At 39.5% G+C, this 21,865-nt stretch overlaps 2 protein-coding genes across 2 annotated transcripts in view; one reads left to right on the top strand and one right to left on the bottom strand.

The window, feature by feature from the left end:
• The window catches only part of DSCR3 (Down syndrome critical region gene 3), an 18,725-nt gene extending 9,673 nt beyond the window's left edge, over positions 1-9,052 (top strand). Inside the window, exons 5-8 of the mRNA XM_010282755.1 lie at positions 2,665-2,739; positions 6,610-6,760; positions 7,083-7,235; positions 8,901-9,052. Coding sequence (XP_010281057.1) covers positions 2,665-2,739; positions 6,610-6,760; positions 7,083-7,235; positions 8,901-8,983 — 462 coding nt within the window. The 3' untranslated portion in view covers positions 8,984-9,052. The remainder of the gene's footprint in view (positions 1-2,664; positions 2,740-6,609; positions 6,761-7,082; positions 7,236-8,900) is intronic.
• Positions 9,053-12,252: 3,200 nt separating this feature from the next.
• TTC3 (tetratricopeptide repeat domain 3) overlaps positions 12,253-21,865 on the bottom strand; it is a gene marked incomplete at its 5' end in the record, with an annotated part of 58,925 nt that continues 49,312 nt past the window's right edge. Inside the window, 11 exons of the mRNA XM_010282754.1 lie at positions 12,253-12,363; positions 12,926-13,015; positions 13,223-13,450; positions 13,613-13,733; positions 14,211-14,632; positions 16,720-16,818; positions 17,415-17,508; positions 18,165-18,265; positions 19,234-19,330; positions 20,053-20,121; positions 21,440-21,579. Coding sequence (XP_010281056.1) covers positions 12,253-12,363; positions 12,926-13,015; positions 13,223-13,450; positions 13,613-13,733; positions 14,211-14,632; positions 16,720-16,818; positions 17,415-17,508; positions 18,165-18,265; positions 19,234-19,330; positions 20,053-20,121; positions 21,440-21,579 — 1,572 coding nt within the window. The remainder of the gene's footprint in view (positions 12,364-12,925; positions 13,016-13,222; positions 13,451-13,612; positions 13,734-14,210; positions 14,633-16,719; positions 16,819-17,414; positions 17,509-18,164; positions 18,266-19,233; positions 19,331-20,052; positions 20,122-21,439; positions 21,580-21,865) is intronic.

Below are 21,865 nucleotides of genomic sequence, written 5' to 3'. Positions count from 1 at the left end.
CTGCTCTTAATCCCTTCATCCCCCAGCCTATATTGATACTGGGGGTTGCCCTGACGCAGGTGCAGGACCCTGCCCTTGGCCTTGTTGAACCTCATGAGGCCCACACAGGCCCATTCCTTGAGCTTGTCCAGGTCCCTCTGGATGGCATCCCATCCCTCAGGTGTGTCAAATGCACCACTCAGCTTGGTGTCATCTGCAAACTTGCTGAGGGTGCACTCAATCCCACTATGTCATTGATGAGGATGTTAAAGAGTACTGGTCCCAATACAGACCCCTGAGGGATACCCCTCGTCACCAATCTCCATCTGGACATTGCGTTGTTGACCACTACCCTTATCCATCCAACAGTCTACCCATTGAATCCATATCTTTCTTTTCATTTAAAGAGAATAGTACGAAGAGGATTTGGATTATAAGATGTTTTTATACTGCATTGAGTTTATTCTCTTATTCATCCTTTCAATTCCAAAACAGTGCTGTGGTTAGATAAATATTATGGTGTTCTTCTAAACACTGTTTCAGGTTTTCTGTGCATTTCTTAGCCAAAGGTTCCAGGCACCCACAATGCCTGTCCCGGAAGTGGGAGTTTGTTGGTGAAGAGAAAACATCTGATTTCTGTTCTTCAGATGACTACTTATGATTTAGAGCCCTGACTCAAAGTATCCAACCTGGGACTGCATCAAGTTGGAAATAGGAAGCCTGTCAGGTTAATCACCTTTGCTATTAAGTAAGCCCATGGTTGGCAATATGCTAAGATAACTAGGTTAACAAATACCCACATCCTGCGGTTAGCAACATGGAGACAGCCTTCCTTGTGTGGAGATGCCATTGTGGGATGACATGTGAATGTCTCAAAAGGAATGCTTTGCTTTTTGAAGTTCCTGTTGTCAGCTTGGTTTTTAGTTTATATTAACTTTTACACATGTCCAGAGCATCTGATGTCAGTACAGACTGTGCAGGCCTAATTAAGTATCTTTTTCCACCCACAGCCTGCTAGAACATACTGTTTGTATCATTCCTTTGAACTCTTAACAGGACAGTAAAATATTAGACTCTTTTGTCTTACTTATGAATAATGGTGGAAATATGTTATTTTAGTTCTGTAGTACCTTTTTTAAAGATTTAGCTAGGTGCTACAAAGAAGTTCCTGTTGGTAAGATTTCATTATTTTCTAATACATATTACGCTACATTTTATTGGTCCATTATTACATAATAAGTAAGCCACACTTGTCAAAATTGTGAACCAATTGCATATTATGCAGTTTCCTGGTTTTATTTCATGTTCCGACTACAGCACTTCTTGGATCACAAGTCAGTAAATCATGAATCTTCCAGTTGGTGAATTAATGAGGTTTTACTGAACATATAATTCTCACTGTCAGTGCTCAATGTACCATTTCCCTTAGCTGTATTCTTTGCCAGAATTTGTCATTTATGGGAAAATACAGTCCATCTATATCTGGAAGCTAATATCTTCCATCTTGTAGCTGGGCAGCAAAATCTATTTTTAATTCTTAAGTACTGAGGGTAGATCCTAAGTAAGAGTTCAAGTTAAGCCCCTTGGTGGTGGTGTGGTCTGCCAACTCCCAGTTACATATGGTTGGGTCTCTGATAATGGATGCCGCGCTGGCTACTTATTCTGAATACGTAAGGAAAAGACAGCACACCTCACTGAGATACGGATGGAGAGAGAGAGGTTGGCGCGTGGTAAGCGAAGCTTGCCTTCCTGCTGCAGAGTACAGGCTGCCATCTCGGCAGAGCTTGGGGCCCATTCACACAATTATGGAAAAACTTCCTGGTTTTGTGATAAGCAAAAGGTGATACTGAAGAACTGTAATAATGTGCCCCCAAAATTGCTTCTCCAGTGTGGAAAGCTAACCTGGACCAAGCTGTGTTTATTTTACAGTTAAGCTGGTATGCTAAGCCCATTAAGCCAATGCCACACTAGATTCCATCAGCTGAGGATCTCCTAATAATATGAGGATGGCTTGGAGACCTGAGCTGTTATTGAAAGGGCAGCAGAAAGAGTTCAAAGTGCTCAGAGATAACAAGAGGGAGGGCGAGTTTATAAAATACATCTGAAGCAATGGAGCAAGTTCATTTATAATCTCCCTCTCGCCCCCCAGCCCAAATTTATAAGTATTAATAATGAAAGAAAACATTGCAGTGACATACAAAATGTAATTATTTGTAAATACAGAAGTGTGAAGTATTTACTTTTTCTATAGCGTACCATATGCTTCAGATAGGTAGTGTATTTCTTCTTTTCCAGGTGGTTTTGCATAGTCAACCACATGTTTTGGGTTTGATTTCCTTTATTTCTTTTCGGTGTAGGTAAAGCTTATGCCAGAAGCTTACAAATGGAGAGCTTCTTGTGGTGTATTGCAGTGGTAAATACAAAGTAACCAAAACTGACAGTTCTGTTTCTACAGTTCAGATTTTTGATGCAGTGACTTGTATTTAGACAGTATCATAATGTTATTTAATAACAAAGGCAGGAAGTCTCAAGTTTTTTATTACATACATGCATACTTTCAATATGAAGACAATCCTGAAAACTAACACATCCAACAGTTGCTTGTCTTTGTTGTCTTTTTTTAAATATTCTCTCTGTGTGTTTTGTAAATCACAGTTTATAGCTTAATTCTTTCATTACTTGTAGTCACAGAAAGGGAAACTGGTGCCAAGCCCAGTAGAGTTCACAATTACTCCTGAAACTTTGCAAAATGTTAAAGAGGTAAGCATTTTCTTACTGTTTTATTTTAAATTTAATGCTTGTGTGATTCTGAGTAAGAACAAGAGAGGAATGACTAAATGCTGCCCTGGAGATAATAAACTCTTCTCCCCCTTCCCCCCGCTTCTCCTTTTTTACTTTTGTAAGCAAGTGATTCTGCCTGATCTCTTGTGATAGTGGTGACTAATATAATGTGGAACTTTGTTCAGTAATAGTTAAACATTTTTATGATTTTTCTGAGTGAAAGATGGCAGTGAAGCAAGGGAAAACATTCTATAGCATGTGTAGCCAAGATCCTTTAAAAATGTATCTTTTGATCCTTGGTTATGTCTTTTTTTACAGCCCCAGTGGCTTTGGGAAACCTGTATGACTTGGTCATTTAGCTTCCTGAACGCTGGTTTCTGTTTGTCCACTGAGACCAGTTTTCTGTTTTTTCCAGATTTTCCTGTTGTGCTCTTTTTGTTAGTAAGACTACTTTCCTGCTTTAGCTCTCGCTTCTGCATCCCCAGTTTGTCTTCTATTGCTCTTAGTCCCAAAATTCTGAATTTAGACCTACTCTTCCCCTTGTTTCTCTGAACAGACCTCTTAATCAGCTGTTTGGTTGTTTCATGCTATTGTTGACCTTATTCTACATATTCACAGAATCATTGTGGTTGGAAGGGACCTCTGGAGACTGGCTGGTCCAGCCCCTGTGCTCAGAGCAGAGTCATCTAGAGCAGGTTGCTCGGGGCTGTGTGTAGTCCAGTTTTCAATGTCTAAAAGGGTGGAGACTTGCAACCACTTGTCGGTGTTACAGTGTTTGACCACCCTCACAGGACAGATAAATAAATTTCCTTTATTTCCATTTGTTCCCATAGCCCCTTGTCCTTTCACTAGATACCACTGAGAGGAGTCTGACTCCATCTTCTTTACTCCTTCCCATCAGATATTTATACATACTGATATATGTGTATATATCTCCCTATATATATGTGTGTGTGTATATCTATATATATATATAGATTATGATGTGTATATATGTGTGTGTGTGTATACGTATACATAGAGATGTATATATCTCTTCCTATGTATATAGTCTCCCCTTGAGGCTTCTGTTCTGCAGGGTGGACAATCCCATCACTCAGCCTCTGTATGTCATGTGCTCTTAACCATCTTCATGGCCAAATCCAGCACAGGCTCCACTTGCTCTAGTAAGTCTGTGTTTCTTGTACTGGGAAGTCCTGAAGGCTATCCCCAGTTTTGTCTCACCGGTGGTGAAGAGATAGGGACATTCACCTCCCTCAGTCTCTTGGCAACACTTTCTAATGCAGCTCAGGATGCCGTAGGCCATGTGTCCAGCCTGTCGAGGCCCATATAAAGGGCAGCGCAACTACCTGGTTCACCAACCACTCCTTCCCATTTTGTATTGTCTGCAGACGTGCGGAGGACGCTTCCGTCCCATCATTCAAGCCATCATTGAAGAAGTGAAGTAATATTGGCTCCAGTATTGACACTAGTCACTGGTGTACACCACTAGTGACTGGCCTTCAGCTGGACTTTGTGCTACTGATGACAAACTTTGGAGTCCAGCAGTTCATGCTGTTCTCAGTCCACTTCAGTGTAGAATTTGTACATCTGGTCTGTACTTCTGTATCTTGATACTCATTGGCTTAGCCAAGACTCGGTGGCATACATCATGAGAAAGTACTGTCCGTTAAGAGCTCTTAAGTTTTAACAGCAGACCCTGTGCATTTTTCTATTTCAAGTCCATAACCACAAAAGTAGGTTCTAAAATTTCTGACATCTCTGATCCATGAGATCTTGGTATTTAATTGTGGAGCTGTCTAAAGAATGACTTTGAATGTGTATGGTAGCACAAGGAGTGACACTTTTTTTTTTTTTTTAAATTCCTCTCCCTGTCTCAGAAACGTGTATGGGTCTGAAGTGACTACCTGGTGAACAGGTAGAAAAAGTCACTGTTTTGGTATATTTAAAATACTAAAATTTCAATTCTCTGCTTGTCTGGAGATTGTGAATGAACTATAATTTCTGGTAGGCTACTAGAAAACTGAGGAGGAGGTTTGCAGTAGCCATGCAAAGCACAAAGAGGTTAGATGAAAAACCAGGATAGATTTATGTTCTTGATTCTAAGTTTCAGGGCATTATGAAATAGAGTGTAAATGATAGGTCCTGTGAGAGACGACCTAGCTAGGATTAAAATATGAAGAGTACTGACAAGAGTAGTAAGACTCCAGGGGAAATATACCTTTTACAAAAACAAGTCTTGTAGACTAGAATGAGGAAAATGGCCTCGAGTTCTTCTTCCGCAAGTTCCTTTTATCCCTGTCTCTTCGGTTCCTGACCATGATACTCTGGGGGATAGCTATATGATGTCCCTGTGAAGTAGGGAAGCAAGTCTGTGTTTACTGGTAGTGGTGATGAGATGAACCTGCTTGAGATCATACAACAAAAAAACACTTTACTAATACATTATTAGGACTTAATGTTTCATAGGATGGTTTTGTCAGGGGTATAACTTCTGTTATTTAAGTTAGAAGGAAATACTCAAGGCCAGGTCACATTTACTAAACCTATGAAAATTCCTCTCTTTTTGTTTCCCCCAAATATTTGTTTTGAGTGGAAGAGCTAAATTCTGCAGAGGTGTTGGGTATCTGAGTGAAACAGTCTAAACAGTAGCTGAGGAGAACTTTTCTGCCATTGCTACTGGCAGCCAGGACTAAGAAGCAAAACAAACAGATTGGGAGGAAAAAAGTTTGCGACAAGAGAGTTGGTTTGGAAGAAGGGAAAATCAGTTACATGGGTGAGGAAATCCGACGCCACAAGCAAGTGTGAACAGATGGTTGGAAGGTAGAGGCTAACATCAAAGATGCCAATAACAAAAAATTAAGGAGGGAGAGTAGAATAAGGCTCACAAAAGAAGGGGAAAGTTAGAGCAGGACAGTCAAAGTGAAGAAGGTTGGATGGTGAAGATAGGTGCTGAAGATGTGGGTAGGAAACTCGACTGTTTCAGTATGCTTCCTGCCAGAACCTGACATGTAACTAGAGCTTCTGGCATATGAATTTCTCTGCTGGCAGAGAGTATCTGTGATGCCTGCTGCTCTCAAACAGGGGAGGGCAGGGGGAACAAAACTCTCACTTTGGTCTCTTTTGTGGAAACCGATTTATAGACTCCTCCTCAATCAGCTATTCTGACTGCTCCTCCCTTAAAAAGTAGGAAACATGCTTGCTGTTAAGAAAAATTTAAAAGTGAAGTGTGATCCTGTATTCAAATTAAGCTCTTCATTAATTGTCTTTATTAATCGGTGCCTTGGTATGTAAGCAGTATGCTACATCTTGCATTAAATGGAAGATATTTAAATGTCTTCCCGTCTTCCCTCCCAATAGTGGCCATGAGAGAGAAATTTAAAAAGGTGGGAAAATGACTTAAATGCTAGACTGTATTGTAATCCGTAACAAAATGGGAACAGAATGCAGCTCCCTGGAGCACGGCCAGCTAGTTTAACTTGACCATCGTGTTAGTGCCTGCCAGCCTGCCTCCTTCACCATGCTGTTCCTGACTTCTGGATTAATAGCCAAGTTTTGCCAGTTCATCCCAGGAAGAATGCTCCTATGGATGGAATGAGTAGGGGGGGATGCCTGTCATGGGGAGGGTAGTAAGAGGTATCTTAATGCACTTGCGTAGGGATGCGTATTCATAGAGTTATATTATGTAAGTTACTTGAGGCATCTCTGAACTTTTGAGTTCTTAACTTTGCAACTTTTTGGGATTTCCTATATACTTCGATAACTGTCTTTCTGTAAGGAATTTTTTTTTTCTTAGTTTGCTCTTACAATTGTGTCTTTTTTTTTTTTTTCCCTTCCTAATCTTTTCAGAGAGCTTCACTTCCAAAATTTCTCATCCGAGGTCAGCTCAGTTCTACAAACTGTATCATTACACAGCCACTAACAGGGGAGCTGGTAGTGGAGAGTGCAGAGGCTGCAGTCAAAAGTATTGAGCTGCAGTTAGTACGTGTGGAAACCTGTGGTAAGTTTCTCTGTGAATGGAATGTGTTTAGAATAGCCTGCAGTAATTACCACCTGCACTCTTTCGGCTCAGATATGAAAGATTGTCAAAAGCCATACAATTAAAAAGACTTACAAAAAATTGTTTTGCACAAACTTAAATAATCTCTATGATCCTTAACTCAGAGTGCTGATGTGCAAACTTGCAGGTTTGCAAAGGGCAAAACGTTTTTGTCCACATGTACCCCTGCAACCCTGCTGTATCTTTGTTTTCAATTTTGGCCACTGCTTTCTCCTCTATTTCCCTTCTCCTCCGCTTCCTCTGAATTTCCCACTTTCTCCAGGGTGTGCGGAAGGTTACGCCAGAGATGCCACAGAGATACAGAATATTCAGATTGCTGATGGGGATGTCTGCAGGGGCCTACCAATTCCTATATACATGGTGTTTCCCAGGCTGTTCACCTGCCCTACCTTGGAAACAACCAACTTCAAAGTTGGTAAGTGCGTAGGACTTTACATTGTGTTGATGTCTCTCATCTGAGATACCCGTTTCTAGTTTCACTTTAGGTTCTGGCAGGTAATGGGATAAATGGCTGTCAGCACTGCAAGAAGAACCAAGGACATCCATCTGTTTCCCTGTCGAGGTTTCCTAAACAGGATTGTAATATGCTCTAGTTCATATAGATTGAGGAAAATACAGCCCAAATACTTCTAACTAAAAACAGCTGTGCAACTATTAAGCTGCTTCTGACTAATAGAATTATATGGTGAAGGGACAAGAGAAGCAGTGTAATGGCAGGTAATTTTTATTTTCTTCCAAAAAAAATTACGTGTGATTAAACACTTGAGTAATAATCTAAGAATAAAATACCAAGATGATCCCTTCCTCCTTTTCATCGCCAGTGAGGTCCCCTCTTTCCATTTCCTCTCCTTTTTGTTTCCCATCCTCCTGCTGCACAGCCTAAGTAGTAGAAGTAAGGTTGGGCTATATGTGACTTTGCTTTTCTTGATCTACACCACCTGCTTCCTCCTGCTTGTTGTTGCCAAAATCCAACATCTTCATTAACAAACACCTGAAATCTAGGATTTTCCTCACTTGTTCAAATAATTACTGCAAATATTCTCTTTACTAGCCCGTTTTTCTTCCCTTCATCTTCCTTCAATCTGTTTGTTGGTTGGGGTTTTTTAAATTTTTATTTTATCAGATTGAAGCTACAAGTCCCTACCTTTAGGATCCTTCCCAACCAAAGCCCCTCCTACTTCTTTGCTGTATGTCTTGGACCAATGTGCACAACTAGTTTTTCAGCTTTGCCTACCTGTTTTTCTGTTCCCTAAAGAGCATTTTTGCACCTGATATGTACAGTGATCTTCCCCAAAATAATAATTCTTCTTTTTGCTATTTCTAGCTATTAAATAGTTATGACTGCTGTTAGTGTGGTATCTACTTTTACTTATAACAACAGTTTTAATAAAGTTACGGAGATTCTAAAAAAGGACAGTTATTTTCAGTTTATTTTGATCTCTGCTTCACTTCATTTATTAACTCAACCTGACTTTGTATTCTGTCTCGATTTCAGACTGATTATAGAGCTGATATTCATGCTGGTTTTGAACAACACAATATAATATCTAAAGAGTAGATGTTCTTTTGAAAACTGTTTTCTATAGTTTGCAGGTATATTGTATTTTGGTGTTTAATTTTGTACATAATGCAAGATTCCAAGGCTCTGCTACATGCTGACAGCACGGCAGGAGTCCGTTCCCTAATGCTTCCACTTTTGTGCTTCTGAAAAAATGCATAGTGGTGTGAGGCATACTTTCCAAAACATTTTAATCTTGGATGTCTGACCTCTGCCTGTTGTCCAGAAGACTGTATGTCATAGTTTTTCAGTGGTAGGGAAATGAATCCAGAGGAATCCCAAAGATTAGAACAAGCCAAGGTTCTCTAGGAATTGTCCAAGATCTAGGATGCCTGTGGTGAAGTTCTGCTTGGAGCACCTTGTTCATCTCTGCTACAGGCAAATCCAGGCTATTGAAAGGTCTGTGAGAAGCTGTGACTGCTGTGTTGGAGCACAGGAACTGTCTGCCTCTGATCCCACTGATAAGTTCAGCTTAATGTGGAACTTTTTTTTTTTCTTCTTCTTTCTTCTCCCTTCTTCCAGAGTTTGAAGTTAACATTGTTGTCCTTCTGCATGATGATCATCTCATCACAGAGAACTTCCCACTGAAGCTCTGCAGGATGTAGTTAGAGGAGAATCACTTCAGGATTTACTGAAAAAGGACAACATTCCTCAGAGGCAAAGTGAAATTTTATCCATGTCTTGCTGTAACTGAAAGCACATCACTTCATTCTTGTGCTTTCAGTTCTCTATAAATTTGGCTGAGACTTTGCCTGCTGTGTGATAGTCTGTGTGGATGTACCTGTCCAGACAGCCTTGTCAGGTATCTTTTGGACTTCAACCACCATGTTTTCCCCCATTTTTCTCAAACAAATGCTGAAGGAATGATTCTGTATATTTCTAGAAGTTGTAGAAATATGTACTAAGCTTCTCTCCTCCTTTCATTTTGTAGTACTTGTTCCAAAGTCCTGTTATATGTGGGGTGTGTATACTGGGGGGAGTGTATGGGACTTGTAATATAAACCTCAAATGTGTAATAAATGGTGCTACAACCATGCAAGGTGGTGATGTGGGATGAGTGTGAATTGTAAGTGATGAGAAACGAGTAATGATGTGAAATAACAGCAAGGGTGTTTTGGTCAAGTTTGGACTATGAGTCTCTTTTGGAGGAATGCTTGGAACAGAAGTTGTTTTGCACATAGCACTTCCCTCCAGTGCATGGGCTCTTCCCTAGGTTAGAAAAATAGCACCCTTTATCTTTGCTATTAGTGTAACACAGCACTTCAAAAGAAGACCAGTCAAAAGTTTTTAGCTTGAAAATGTTCTTTGCATTATACCACCTTCAGCCTCCTACAGCTCTGTTTTGATGTGAAAGAGAAATGCCTGTCAGGCGACAAGCAGCGTCACTGAATGGGTGCAGACCAGGGCAGGCTGGGCCGAGTGCTGGAAAAGCTGTGTTAAAAAGCCTCTACACTGCAGCACCCCATGCCTTTGGGATGGGACCTGTCACTCACTCTCTGCCCTTCAGTGAGTTAATAGTGCCCTTGTTCAACTTAAGTTGCCTTTCCTGGCATTTACATTTATACTTTAAGGTCAGCACATTACAGTGTTTGTAACTATACAGGAGAACTTAATTTCAGCAAGAAATAACCCTCTCAACACAGAGAGGTTGTAGATTTTGGATGGTGTTTAAGTTAACAGAATAGCCATTTCATTCCAGTTGTGAACTTCCCATATTATGTGGGATGGAGGCAGGCTAAGTATATGAAGTTTAAGTGTAAAGATGACAACCTGAGAAGACAGAATTAAGAAAACTGCCAAAAAATATTTTCCTTTAGCTTATCCAGCAGCATTGCTAGGTAGGAAAACGGAATTCTAAGGTTTGGCCCTGTTCTGTATCATCACCTGTATTTTAGGAAGAAACATCTGAAATTCTTATTTCAATATCTTACAACAGTCTTGGGTGGGGGGAGGGAAAAGCTATTTACTAGAACTTAACAGTTCTCTAAAATCGGGAATGATTTTTAGGGAACAAAAGTCACTGTCTGGTCTAGATGATGCTCTGAGAGTGCCACCTGCTGCTGGAAGCAGCACTACCCGCTCCCACCTTCAAGTGTTACTTGACAGGAGGGACAAGTGTTCATCTTGCCTCTGGCCCCAGCACACAGAATCGATCGGCTCTCCCTGCGCTGGAGCAGGCCCTCTGTTCTAAGGCTTCCTTCTTAAAGGTGTGAATGAGCCATCTCTGGCAATCACTAAAATCCTTCCAGCTTATGGGAGTCAGGGAAGAGAAGAGGAACATAGATCAAAAACCATCCTGCTTGCTTACTTTACTTAGGAATAAAATAATGGGTCCTGTCTGTGCTCTGCATAGGGGAAAAATAAGATTGGCTGACATTAGGCAGGTGCATGTCAATACGGGTTCGAGGCACTAACAGTAAGTGCATGCTGTCTGACCTGTTTCTGCAGCCAGCCTGCCCTCACCACCTCCAGGCGCACGATGCTCTTATTTGGAGAGCACTGTCAAATAGGGCACGTATGGCACTGCTTTGCTGCTGCCGAGTGGGTCAAGGATACTGCTGCTCTGGAAAAGGGGCCTGAGTGCCAAGGACTGACAGGCTTCTGAAAGACTAAGAAAATGAGAGAGAGTAGCATATAGTACATTACTCACCAGTAACTCAGACTTAGCAAAAATATTACACAAAAGGCCACATGAGCTGCAGCAGTAATTTTATTTTTGATCCAAGTGCCAATTAATATACTGACTAATCATAGAATAGTTTAAAACTTCATCCAGAGGATATACACTTTCTTGGGGAAACAAATGATCCCTAGAATGAGGTAGCTTAATCTCATACAATCAATCTAATACTGCTTGTATCTAAAGCACAGTCACACTTCTATTTTCAGAGGGGTTAAGCTGTACATGCTCCAGTACTGGCCTCTTGGATATTTGAAACAAATTTTACAGTGATGAAGGTACTGGGGCAAGCTGAGACTTTTAAAGCATTGGATAACCATTCTTTCAGCTGTTTGTATTCTGTACCTCATGCTGCTGATGAACATTCATGCACAGAATACAGATGCAGTGTATTGCGTCCTCAAAAATAAAAATCCGGTAATTCCAATTTAAATAAATCAGCTTTTCAATAGAGAGAAATTCAAACCATATTTCAAGATTAAAGAATTGAGCCATAGTATTCCAACTCAATGATACACAAACAGAAAGATTCACATGAATACATAAAACTTCTTGCCTCAAAATATTATTAGAAGTAATTATTTAAGCTATTTGAATTATTAGCTATGGACTTAAGCAGAGAAAGGAGCTGCAATTATCTGAACTGCATTCATAATGATCACAACAAGCCTGATTTGAATCCTGCAGTGAAACTGTAATTGTTTACACCAGAGGAAGGCAATGGCTTGGCTGTTCCAAATTCTGTTAGTCTGTCATTCAGATCAGCTACTTGTTTGATACCAGAATTTGTTTTCAGTGTGGTGTAAGCTCTGAAGGAAAACCCCTGCTTTACAGGAAGTAAGTGCCATCCTTTGAGAAAAGTAGATACAGATACAGTAGTTTAGATATCCCTTAACCCTACCAGTTTTGTGGGCTGCTGGCCCCAGCTACATCCACTTCACACATTTAGGCAGCCACCAGGAAAAGCGCTGGATCCTGGTGTGTGCTAACTCGATTCTGTAGGTGCTGTGGTAGTACCAGCATTGTACAGCTTCATTCTAAGTTTTAAATATTGAATCAGTCTGAGTCCTGCTATCATGTTCAATAAAGTGAGGGTTCTGTCTCTTTCTAGGCATCATGTTTCTGTTCCTTATCACGGTGGTTATTCTGCAGCTGTTTTGCATCTTGTTATAACGCGCTAAAATAAAACAAGGTTCAGGCATATTTGTTCCGTGCAGGAAGTTCAGGAAAGTCTTCGGGTAACAGAGCATGAACGCGGCAGATAGGGCAGGTACTGGAATGTTGCTTAAGCCATGTTCTTATGCACTGCAAGGACAGGAAGATGATGTTGAGGAAACAATGTCTGGTATAAAGAGTTCAGCTTAAGTATGTTAACAATTGCCACTCATAGGTAAGCACTTTTCCAACATGTTCTATGTTACTAAAATTTGCAGCTAGAAAACTGTTCTCCAATTCTGACGCTTGTGCTGATCAATTGACATTTGCGCCTATTCTGCAAAAACAAATCTGCAGTAAATAAGTAAGGTAATGGGAAAAGGTCACAGAGAGAAGTACTGCGTTATTCTAACCTAATTCTGACTTTCTTCCTACAGGAAGTTATACATGCAACTGCTATAAGGTGGCAAGTGCAGGGTTTACAGTGAATTATCATTTGAGTTAAAAATCGAAAACTGGAAACTTTCTGGTGCAGTAAAACTACCTACATAGCTAGTCGTGGTGTAAAAAGCATGTAGAAGAAAGTAACGCGCTGTTCTTTAAGCAGTGAAGGGTAAGAGGGGAGGTGGGTTACTTCTAGAAAGTGGAACAACGGCGTAACTGAACAGTTTGTAAGCATTTGCATCTATGTGCTAAGAACAAAAATCCTTACTTCTCTGTGAAAACGATGCCCGCATTCTAGTTCGCACGAGTCCCTGCTTAGCTCATCATGACATATTGTGCAAGGATCATCACTGGAGGCCTACAGATGAAATGTTAAGTTACTTGAAAGCCGTTACTCAGCAGATTCTAAGAAGTTAATAATGTTACTCATGTTAACCAAGTATATTTAAGCTTTTGTACACAAAATGAACAAGTCAAGCATTTTTTCCAGCCATACTTTGATTATCTCATGTCTTACTAGAAGTAGGTGGCAACTGTACATCCGCTGAAACAGCAGAGAACTTACGGCATAGTCTCTTTTTTTCCATTTAGATCTAGCTGTCGCTCCAACATTTCCCCACGGCTGGAGGTTTGCCTGTGGTGGATTTTGACTTGAGGCATGTTGATGCACAGGTCTTGCCTTGGGTGGGCTGGGCATGTTTTCTTCTGCAGGTACTACCCGACTGCGAGTGCCAGTCTGTGCTGGTGGGGCAGAGGGTGCTGACTTCGCGGGTCTCCCTGTCGCAGCTGGTGCCTAGACAGGTATTGAGGAAGCATTTTGAGCAAGTTCGTATTTCAGAGATTGACAGCACAGGCAAGTTTGCATTCTTGTCCATCACATTGATGGACTGTGCTGCACTGTTTCCTCTGTCAGAGATGCACAGTGGAAAAGGCATACATACATACACCACAGTACCTTATTTTGCTGGTCCAGAATGAGCTCTGTCACTCTGCTTAGAATTTCATCTAAGCTCAAACCTGACAACGTATTCCCATTTCTTCTTTGTACGTCTTTTATGAAGCTAGTGAAGTCTGAACTGCAGGAACAAAAAAGACGTAATTACCGACTGGCAATACTATGGCTGTTACCAGCAATTAGAGAACGCTGTAGCTTCCATGTTTGATTCACAGCAGTAGAGCCTTTAAAAGATACTAACTTCTCAAATGAACTATAGTACCTGCTTCCAATACCTCTGAATAAACTAGGATCTAGCAACCTTAATCGTAAAAATCCCCAAACAATAACAGTACTTCTATTTGCTGGTGGTTCTAATTGGGGGGGAAAAAAACCAAACCAAAACACCTAAGTCAGCACCATAGGTCTATCCCCTTAAGGAATGTCTCACTGAATTGGAGGAGAGGCAGCAGAACAACTAATACCACTTTTCTTGTAACACTAGAGAAACCATCTAGTCAGCCATCTACTGAGAAACCAATTCTTTTTGTACTCTTATCACTAGATGTTCGGAATTTCTGTTATCCAACATAACACTACACACATTAAAAAAACACACCTGCTATAGTTTGGGAATATACTCCGTAGAGGCGCAATAATATTTTCAAATGCTTTTGGAATCATTTTATTGTTTGGAAGTCCGGAAGGCCTCTGTTTTATAGCCGAGTCATCTTGGTGGTTCTGGTTTGGCTGGCTGTTCTGAGCATTGCTTCCAGAAATCCCCGACGGGCAGGCTGCCGAAACTTTATCAAAGTATGATCCTTCCAGAGGTTTGGAGTGTGTTTTCACTGACCCACCACTTGCAGAACAAGACTTGGAGTTTGCATATGCTGGCCTAACTCTGGCTTGTGTATTAAATGAATCATGTGTTGGACCTTGATCTTCAGAACTTGAAACTACAGGAAGTAAATTAGGATGTACAGATGCAGAGGAATATGTGACAACGGCTGGATCACTGACTGGAGGTCTGCTTTGTGTTGCCTAGGAAATAAACAGATTTTACAGGAAAAATAGCAATCGAAGTAAGCTGAGCAGAACTCTCGAACATTTGCAGAATGCACTATGACACATTTGGTCATGCTAAGAAACTGGAAGGTCTTATCAATTTATCTTAATTTGTTTTACCTGGGTAAAAATACTGCACAAAGGTGCTTTTTAATCTGTACTACGTAGAGAGCACCTGTTTGAAACAGGATTGAACAGGACAGCACAGCAAACTGTTCCTGTAACTGGTTCTTGCTTTGCTGAAGAATCCATGGCTGTTGGACAGCTATAAGCTGTAAAGAAGTATAGCTTGAAGTTGGTGGTAGAAACAGAGCTGACATCAGTTTGAAAATACAAAATTCACTGCTTTGAACTGATTATATAATCTATACATAATCCAGTGTAATTTTTTTTAAACAGAAACACGTCAGCTATAGTCATCATCTTGAAAAAGCTGGAGCTGACATGATCCAGGAAGACTTCTTTTTGCACTAACGCCTCTCTTCCATAAATGGAAAGAACTCCTTAAAATAAGTTTAGTTGCTTGACCCCATGACAGCTATTTGTTTCAGAACATGACGGCTCTAGGAAGGTTGCTTTCAAACACACAGAACTAAAATTCTACACTTCTTCACAGTCAAAACGGCCAGCTCTTTGGTCTCTGTTCTTTAGTTTTAACACCTTTTTGAAGTGGTATTTTACCTTCTCTGTAAAGGTGTTTAATTAATTAAGGGAATTTATTAAACAGGGAGAAAAAAGGCTTTCATCAAGTCTTTTTCATTTGGACTCAGTATTTGCCTACTAAAGTCTTCTCAAAGCTGAAAGAATTACAGATCTCTCTTCTAAAAGGTTACTCCTGTATCACTGCAGTAAACAGAGATACCAAATGCAGAACAAGAGGCTCAAAAGTTGCTCTTTCCCAACCTGTAAACTGATGGTAACCTAAGGATGGTAACCAAGTTATCGACATGTTCTTAAGGGTTCCGTGTCAATACAGAGAAAGGAGATTACCTAGAAATAAGTGGGGAAGAAAAGGTATGCAGGAGAGCATAAGTGTAACTCTTACTTGTGTAAGTCCAGAAACACTGTAGTAACAACCATAAATATACAGTATCAGAACAGAACTTTGAATCTAAACTGTACCAAAAACAAACGAAAGAAAAAACCGTGACTTTCTGCAGAGAATGTATTAAAAAAAAGCTGTGTGGCATCTTCAGGGAATTCGGGGATTTCATTCCCGTGTGTGCTACGAATGTGTTTTACTTACTGGGTCAATTATCTCCCCTATTTTGAGAGATGACTGAACCCTTTTCTCCTTACTCACAGGCCCAGTGGTTTCTGAATGTTATTTGTCCCCAGGACCGGGCACCAGCTCCGCGCCCTGGTTTCAATGTTACCGTCGGTGAATGGCAGCACGTAAGTTGGTTGCACCGCTGCTGCGGCTAGCTTGGCTGCAAGCGTTCGGTCATTGCCACGTGTCTCCCCACCACCGTGCTGATGAGCAGTTCAAGGACTACTGACCACACCAGCAACAATCGCAGGGTTCGGAAGTAACGGACATGATTTGAGCAAAGCATTTGTGGGGCTGTTGGCCCATGAGAAAGTGGTTTTAAATAGTATTTATCAGGGCTGTAGTCATTACGGATGCATTTCCATAAATGGCTATTCTCCATCTAGTTCACAACAGATAGGACTGGAAGTAGATTTTGGTATTCGTAGATCAGTTACACATGTTGGTGTAATGGGGCCTTGTCCCTATGGGTTTTGGTGCTACAGCAAAGACACCATAGGCAAAAACATTGGTCCTAATTCAGACAGAACATGAAGCACTTTACGGTTAACTTTCAACAGAGAGTTGAAAAACGTGACTTTCAGCCTCTCAACAGGCTTGAGGATGTGCTTCTCACTGGACTCCATCATGCTAACCTGCAGTCACCTTTTCCTTCTGAACATTAACCGGATGTATGGAGAGCCAGACTGCTTTGTATTCAAGTTCTTTATGTACACATCCTGTAACGGGTAGGCATGCTGATGCAAACTTAAAGAACTTCTTAACCAGCTACTATAAAACGTAAGGTACGTACTAAGGTGCTGGGAGGAGAAGGAAGATCCACAGTTTCCATTTTAGCGAGGTGGTTCCGTACACCATTTTTCACCATCAGAATTTTTTCTCCATACTCAGCCTGCAGAAGGAAAACAAATTATCCTCCACATCATCACTAACTAAAGCTCACTCGTTATTTAAAATGGCATTAACACAACTACTTTTTTGGCAAAACACCAGGCCTTTCAAATGGAGACATAAGGCTACCATTTGCTATAGTAACATAAATGTATTTAAGTACTTGCACTGATGCTTGAAAGGGTTTGGGAAACCCTTTCTAGTTCTTGAAAGTCAGCCTAGACATTTTACAACTTAACTTTTCATACAGAATTTTGTTTTTTTAAGGAAGTTGCACGGATTTCTTAAGTTCAAAAAGTACAAAAGAACCAAGAGACTAGACTTGTTAATGTGGGGTCCAATTTCGTAGCAAGTGTATAAAGGACAGATTTTTGCCTTTATAAAATTGAACATACTCATTTATCTTATATCTTAACTATACTTTAAAAATCTGGACTTAAAACTGGAGCTTTCTTTTGTAATTAAAAAATGCAGTTCAGTATTTTGAGGACACGCTACTGGTGTTTTAAAAAAGGAATGCAAAATTACTTAAGGTGTTTATTCTCTTTCAATTTCCCAAGTTCAACTTAAAGCTTGTTAAGAGAAATTAAGGCTTACCTCTACTTTTTCCAGTCGTTTCTTTACATTTGAAATAAAGACTTCCCAAGAATCAATCTGTGACTTCAACTTAGGTGCTGCTGAAGCCGAGCTGCTGAAGTATTCAAGATTTTCAGTTAAATCAACATTCCCATTATCTTTGTTTAAGAACAGTGGTTTTAGCACAACAGTTCCTTCCCCTACCAACTAAATCACAGTTAAAGACTTCACGCAATTTGAAGTTAAAATCAGTTAAGTTACTGGTGCTTAGATCCCATCCAGTCTTAGAAGTGGACTCCTCAAATGTGGATTAGTATTCTGCAGCAACATAAAGATGGGGAAAAGGAACATGGCGTAAAGTTTTAACACAGGTAACACCAAGGGCTAAAGAAGTTCCTTGAAAGGAAGAAAACAATGTTGCTGCATGCCCAGCGGGTTTTGTTTGCACTCTTCTCTATTGACACTGCAGCCCTTTCCCAGTGATACTGTGCAGAAATAACTGGAATGTTCCCAGTAGCCTGATCTTCCCCAGCTAAGAAAGAGTAAGAAGAGAAGCTTGCTCCTGCTTAAGTATCCCATTAAGTAATTTAAGAAGAAATTCACCTTCAGGAAAGCTGCATTTAACTATCATTTTTCTACATACCTTTCAGGCTAACATCTCTTTGTGAGCAAAACAGTCTTGTCTAGTTAAATGGCCACGATTAAACATCCAGTAGTTACTTGTATTTAGCAACTAGTAGTACTGAAATTTCTGGTGTAAACTCTCCGTACCTGCTCAATGACTTCAACATCTTGAGATTTGCTTCTGCATTGGCAGCTATGCCATTTAACTTGCATACTTCAGTTTCCTTCCAGTTTTTGAGTACTGATATCTGTAACAAAACATAACTGTGTAAAAAAAAAGTAGTGCAGTAAAAGCACTGCTGTAGCACAAGGAATAAAACCTCAAAATCAATTTTAGTAAGTGTCTGAAACAACAGTTTGATGATACAGAATACAACACACACACAGTTCCTACGGTGAGGAATTTCAAATGGAATTAACAGCCCTGGCAGGCCTTCGGGAGGATAAAAAGACTACACTCACTTCAGCTGACAGTCGAAAGCTTCCATAAATGTTCCATTTGCAACTTACCATATATACAAAAATATATATATGCACACACAATTACTTTAAGAGATTAAGGCAGCCATTTAAATACTACATCGTTGAAGACTAATGTGGACCAACAATCTAATCTTTTTATAAAATCCTGCTGCAGATAAGGCAACCTTCAAGTCCTTCTTAAGAAGGGAAACTCATTTATGATATTCAAAGCATTTCCAGTACAAAACATACGGTTTTGGAAAAAAATCTTGAGATTTATCAGTATTCTCCTCCTTTCAGTGGAACATACAAGTCAGTTGTTGCATTCTGATTCTACCTGATAAAGAAGTCGCTGTATATTCACTAACCATGACTTAATTTTAACAAGGAATTTTTTTATGTTCCTATGGTTAATTCTTACTAATGGAGCCTATTCATAACAAAGGTAAGTATGAAACTGAGTTAGTAGTTGAATTTTCTTCGGGGCAGTACTATATGCCCGAAATTCTCTGCACTGTTAGTACTGGTCAATAATAGTGATGTGCCTTGATCTGCAAAGTTTTGTAGGATAACATCCTGAATAGCACTTGTCAATATTCAATTAACACTTTTGATATATGCTTATGAAAAGTTTTAGATGGTATTAAGAAAGTAAATTGTTAGATAAGACTTCACCAGTTATCTTCCCCAGCTACTATCAGTGCAAATTACCCAAGCTCTAGCAAAAGAGTTTTAAGAATTTTTTTGTTTGTACCTCTGCTTTAACAGCTCTTTTCACACACTCTTGGCAGTCATCTTGACTCTTCTTTATAAGCTCTTCCAATTTTACTTTCTCATTAGCAAGTTTATTACTGTGAAATAAAAAGAAGTTAAATATTTGAGTAACATTTACAACAGAGCAGTATTTAAAATTTATGGCACTTTTAGAGGTTTTCTACAGCTATTACTTGTCTCTTCTTCAGAACAACATGTCTCCATTTACATTGTACAGCTTGTGCCTTCAGGTATAGCATTATGCTCCTGTAGCCATACTGCTGGCTCCACGGACATGAGCTTGGGATTTCTTAACTACACTTCACTGTGCAATACAAAGAGCTTATTGCAGTTGACTACTGCAGTCATGCAAGTATTATTGTTCTGAGTCTGATCATAAGAATTTATCTATAAATGAAACCTCAACTTCGTACTATTTTCAAATGAGTAACTTTTAAAAAATGTTTAGATAACCTTATGTACCATTTACAACTGTAAGCGTGTGAAGACCCCAAGCCACATACAACATTTCAGTTGGTCTGTACCACCCCCAACTTCTAACCTGTGTTCTAAAACACAGTATCATATGATCAAGGGAAATTTATGAGAGTATTTTGAAAAGCCAGACTTCTATTGTTCTACATATCTAAAAGAAAATAATACTTACTTCTCATAGGTAAAAGTGAACTAACTGAGAATAAGAGATACAGGTTAAAGTGCTTATTTTCCCTAAGCTTTCACCCAGAGTGAAGCAGAAAACTTCTATAATGACAAGTCAGTAGAAAAATGTAAATATTGCTTACAGGTACAAGAGTTTTACCTGGTCTCAAGATACATATTTAAATGGACGTTATACTGCTTTTCCTTCTCATCAATGGTCTTCAAATACCTAGAGTAACCAAACATTTATTAAGCTTGTTCTGAGAAATGTTCATTAGCAAATACATGACATGTTCCTCTATCACCATAGTGACAACTATGCAGCAGTGACAACCTGTATGTTTTATATGCTGTTTAATACTAAAAGTGCATTTAAATGTATTCCTAATTAAGCAGTAACTAATATAAAAGCAGGTCGATGATTTTTTAAGAGAGATTTGGCCCAAACTACTCAGACTAAAGATAATACAATGGCTTTCAAGGACAGAAGTCTTCTCAGGTCTGTAAAGTGAGAGAGAACATTAAAAATACAATAGGAATTTGTCAAAGCTGATTAGAAGAATTATGCTAAGTCAGTCAGTTTCATCAGTTATCTAGAAGCTATTTTAAATGTTCATCTGTAACTTGCAAAAAAAAAAAAAAAGAAATCAATACGAAAGCAGACATGTCGATATTTCAGCCCACTACTGTGATAAAACATCTAGCTGGTTACACAGCCAATGATTAGGATGCTTTAAGATTTATGAAGTCTTTAGAATGTTTCAGGAAAAGCTACTGATAGTACTTCATCAAATGATATACGATTTATTTTTCAGTATGTCAGTGATGTAATCTCACGGATGCTTGTTGACTATGGTAGAAGTTGACTGAAGTTGGTTCTTGCTCCTCCATAGCCAGGCAAGCTCATTGCCAGGGGAACAGTTGGGTTTGCTGCACACAGGGTCATGATGGGATTCATACATGGATATTATTGATTTAAGTTCCATGGAATGCCCTGCAGATTTCTGTTTTAGGGTGAACAATTGGGTAAAAAAACCCACTACCACAATCCTCAGATAGGCTATGTGGCAGAACAGACAAAAAGCGTGTAAGAAAAATAGATGCAGACCAGAGTTTGTTTGGGTTGATTGTACAAAAGAAGAAGAAGGAAGAATGAAAATGGAAATGAAAATTTAAAGCTAATCATAATGCTGAGGAAGCAGTGGTAAGTCATGAGGGAGAAAAGTGAAAAAGCAGCACATTTAAAGGATTCTGGAAAATGTGGGAAGATCTTAAAAGGTGAAGGAGTAGTATTTGTTAATTAGGTTAAATAATGTTTTATGTAGATCCTATTAGCAGCAGCTCTAATCCAAAAATTGCATTTAGCTTATTTCAGAATGACATAATCAGGACAAGAAGTTTGAGTTTTCACTCTGCATACATCATGGAATCAATAAATACTGAAACTTACCATAGTCTATCAGAAATAACTGTACTTACTGCTGCTTTAAAAAAAAAAATCCTCAAGCAAAGGGAAAGTAATGTAAATCTGTATTTAAAATTAGTACCTATCATTGGTATCCGTATGCTTTTTAGCTGTGTTCCTTAGTGCTTTTAAGTTCTCTTGATTTTCTTTTTTCTCCTGTTGCCATTTTTTCACTTGTATTTCTAAGTCTTGATGAAACCAATCCAGTTCGTTCTTTGATACCTAAAAGCAGAAAATAAGAAAACATTATTTCTAAGAATACTATTTTATTCAAATGCAAGTTAGAGCAGATTGCTGAAGCTTATGATCAAAAGCTAAGCCAGTGAAAATTACAGTAACAGAGTTTTACTACTGCTACTTACTGTTAGTTCAGGTGTTAGCATAGGCGACTTATTCATAAATGCTTTCCTGAAACTATCTGCACACTTCATTTACATGGCTGGCTTCAGAATACTTGCAACCCCATTTTGCAGTCAACTAAGAGAAGAAACCCAGCTCCATAGCGTCG

Source organism: Phaethon lepturus, unplaced genomic scaffold (genome assembly GCF_000687285.1).
Source record: "Phaethon lepturus isolate BGI_N335 unplaced genomic scaffold, ASM68728v1 scaffold7622, whole genome shotgun sequence".
Classification (NCBI taxonomy): Eukaryota; Metazoa; Chordata; class Aves; order Phaethontiformes; family Phaethontidae; genus Phaethon; species Phaethon lepturus.
Note: the sequence above shows the minus strand (reverse complement) of the source record. Positions and strands in the feature narration are given on the sequence as shown.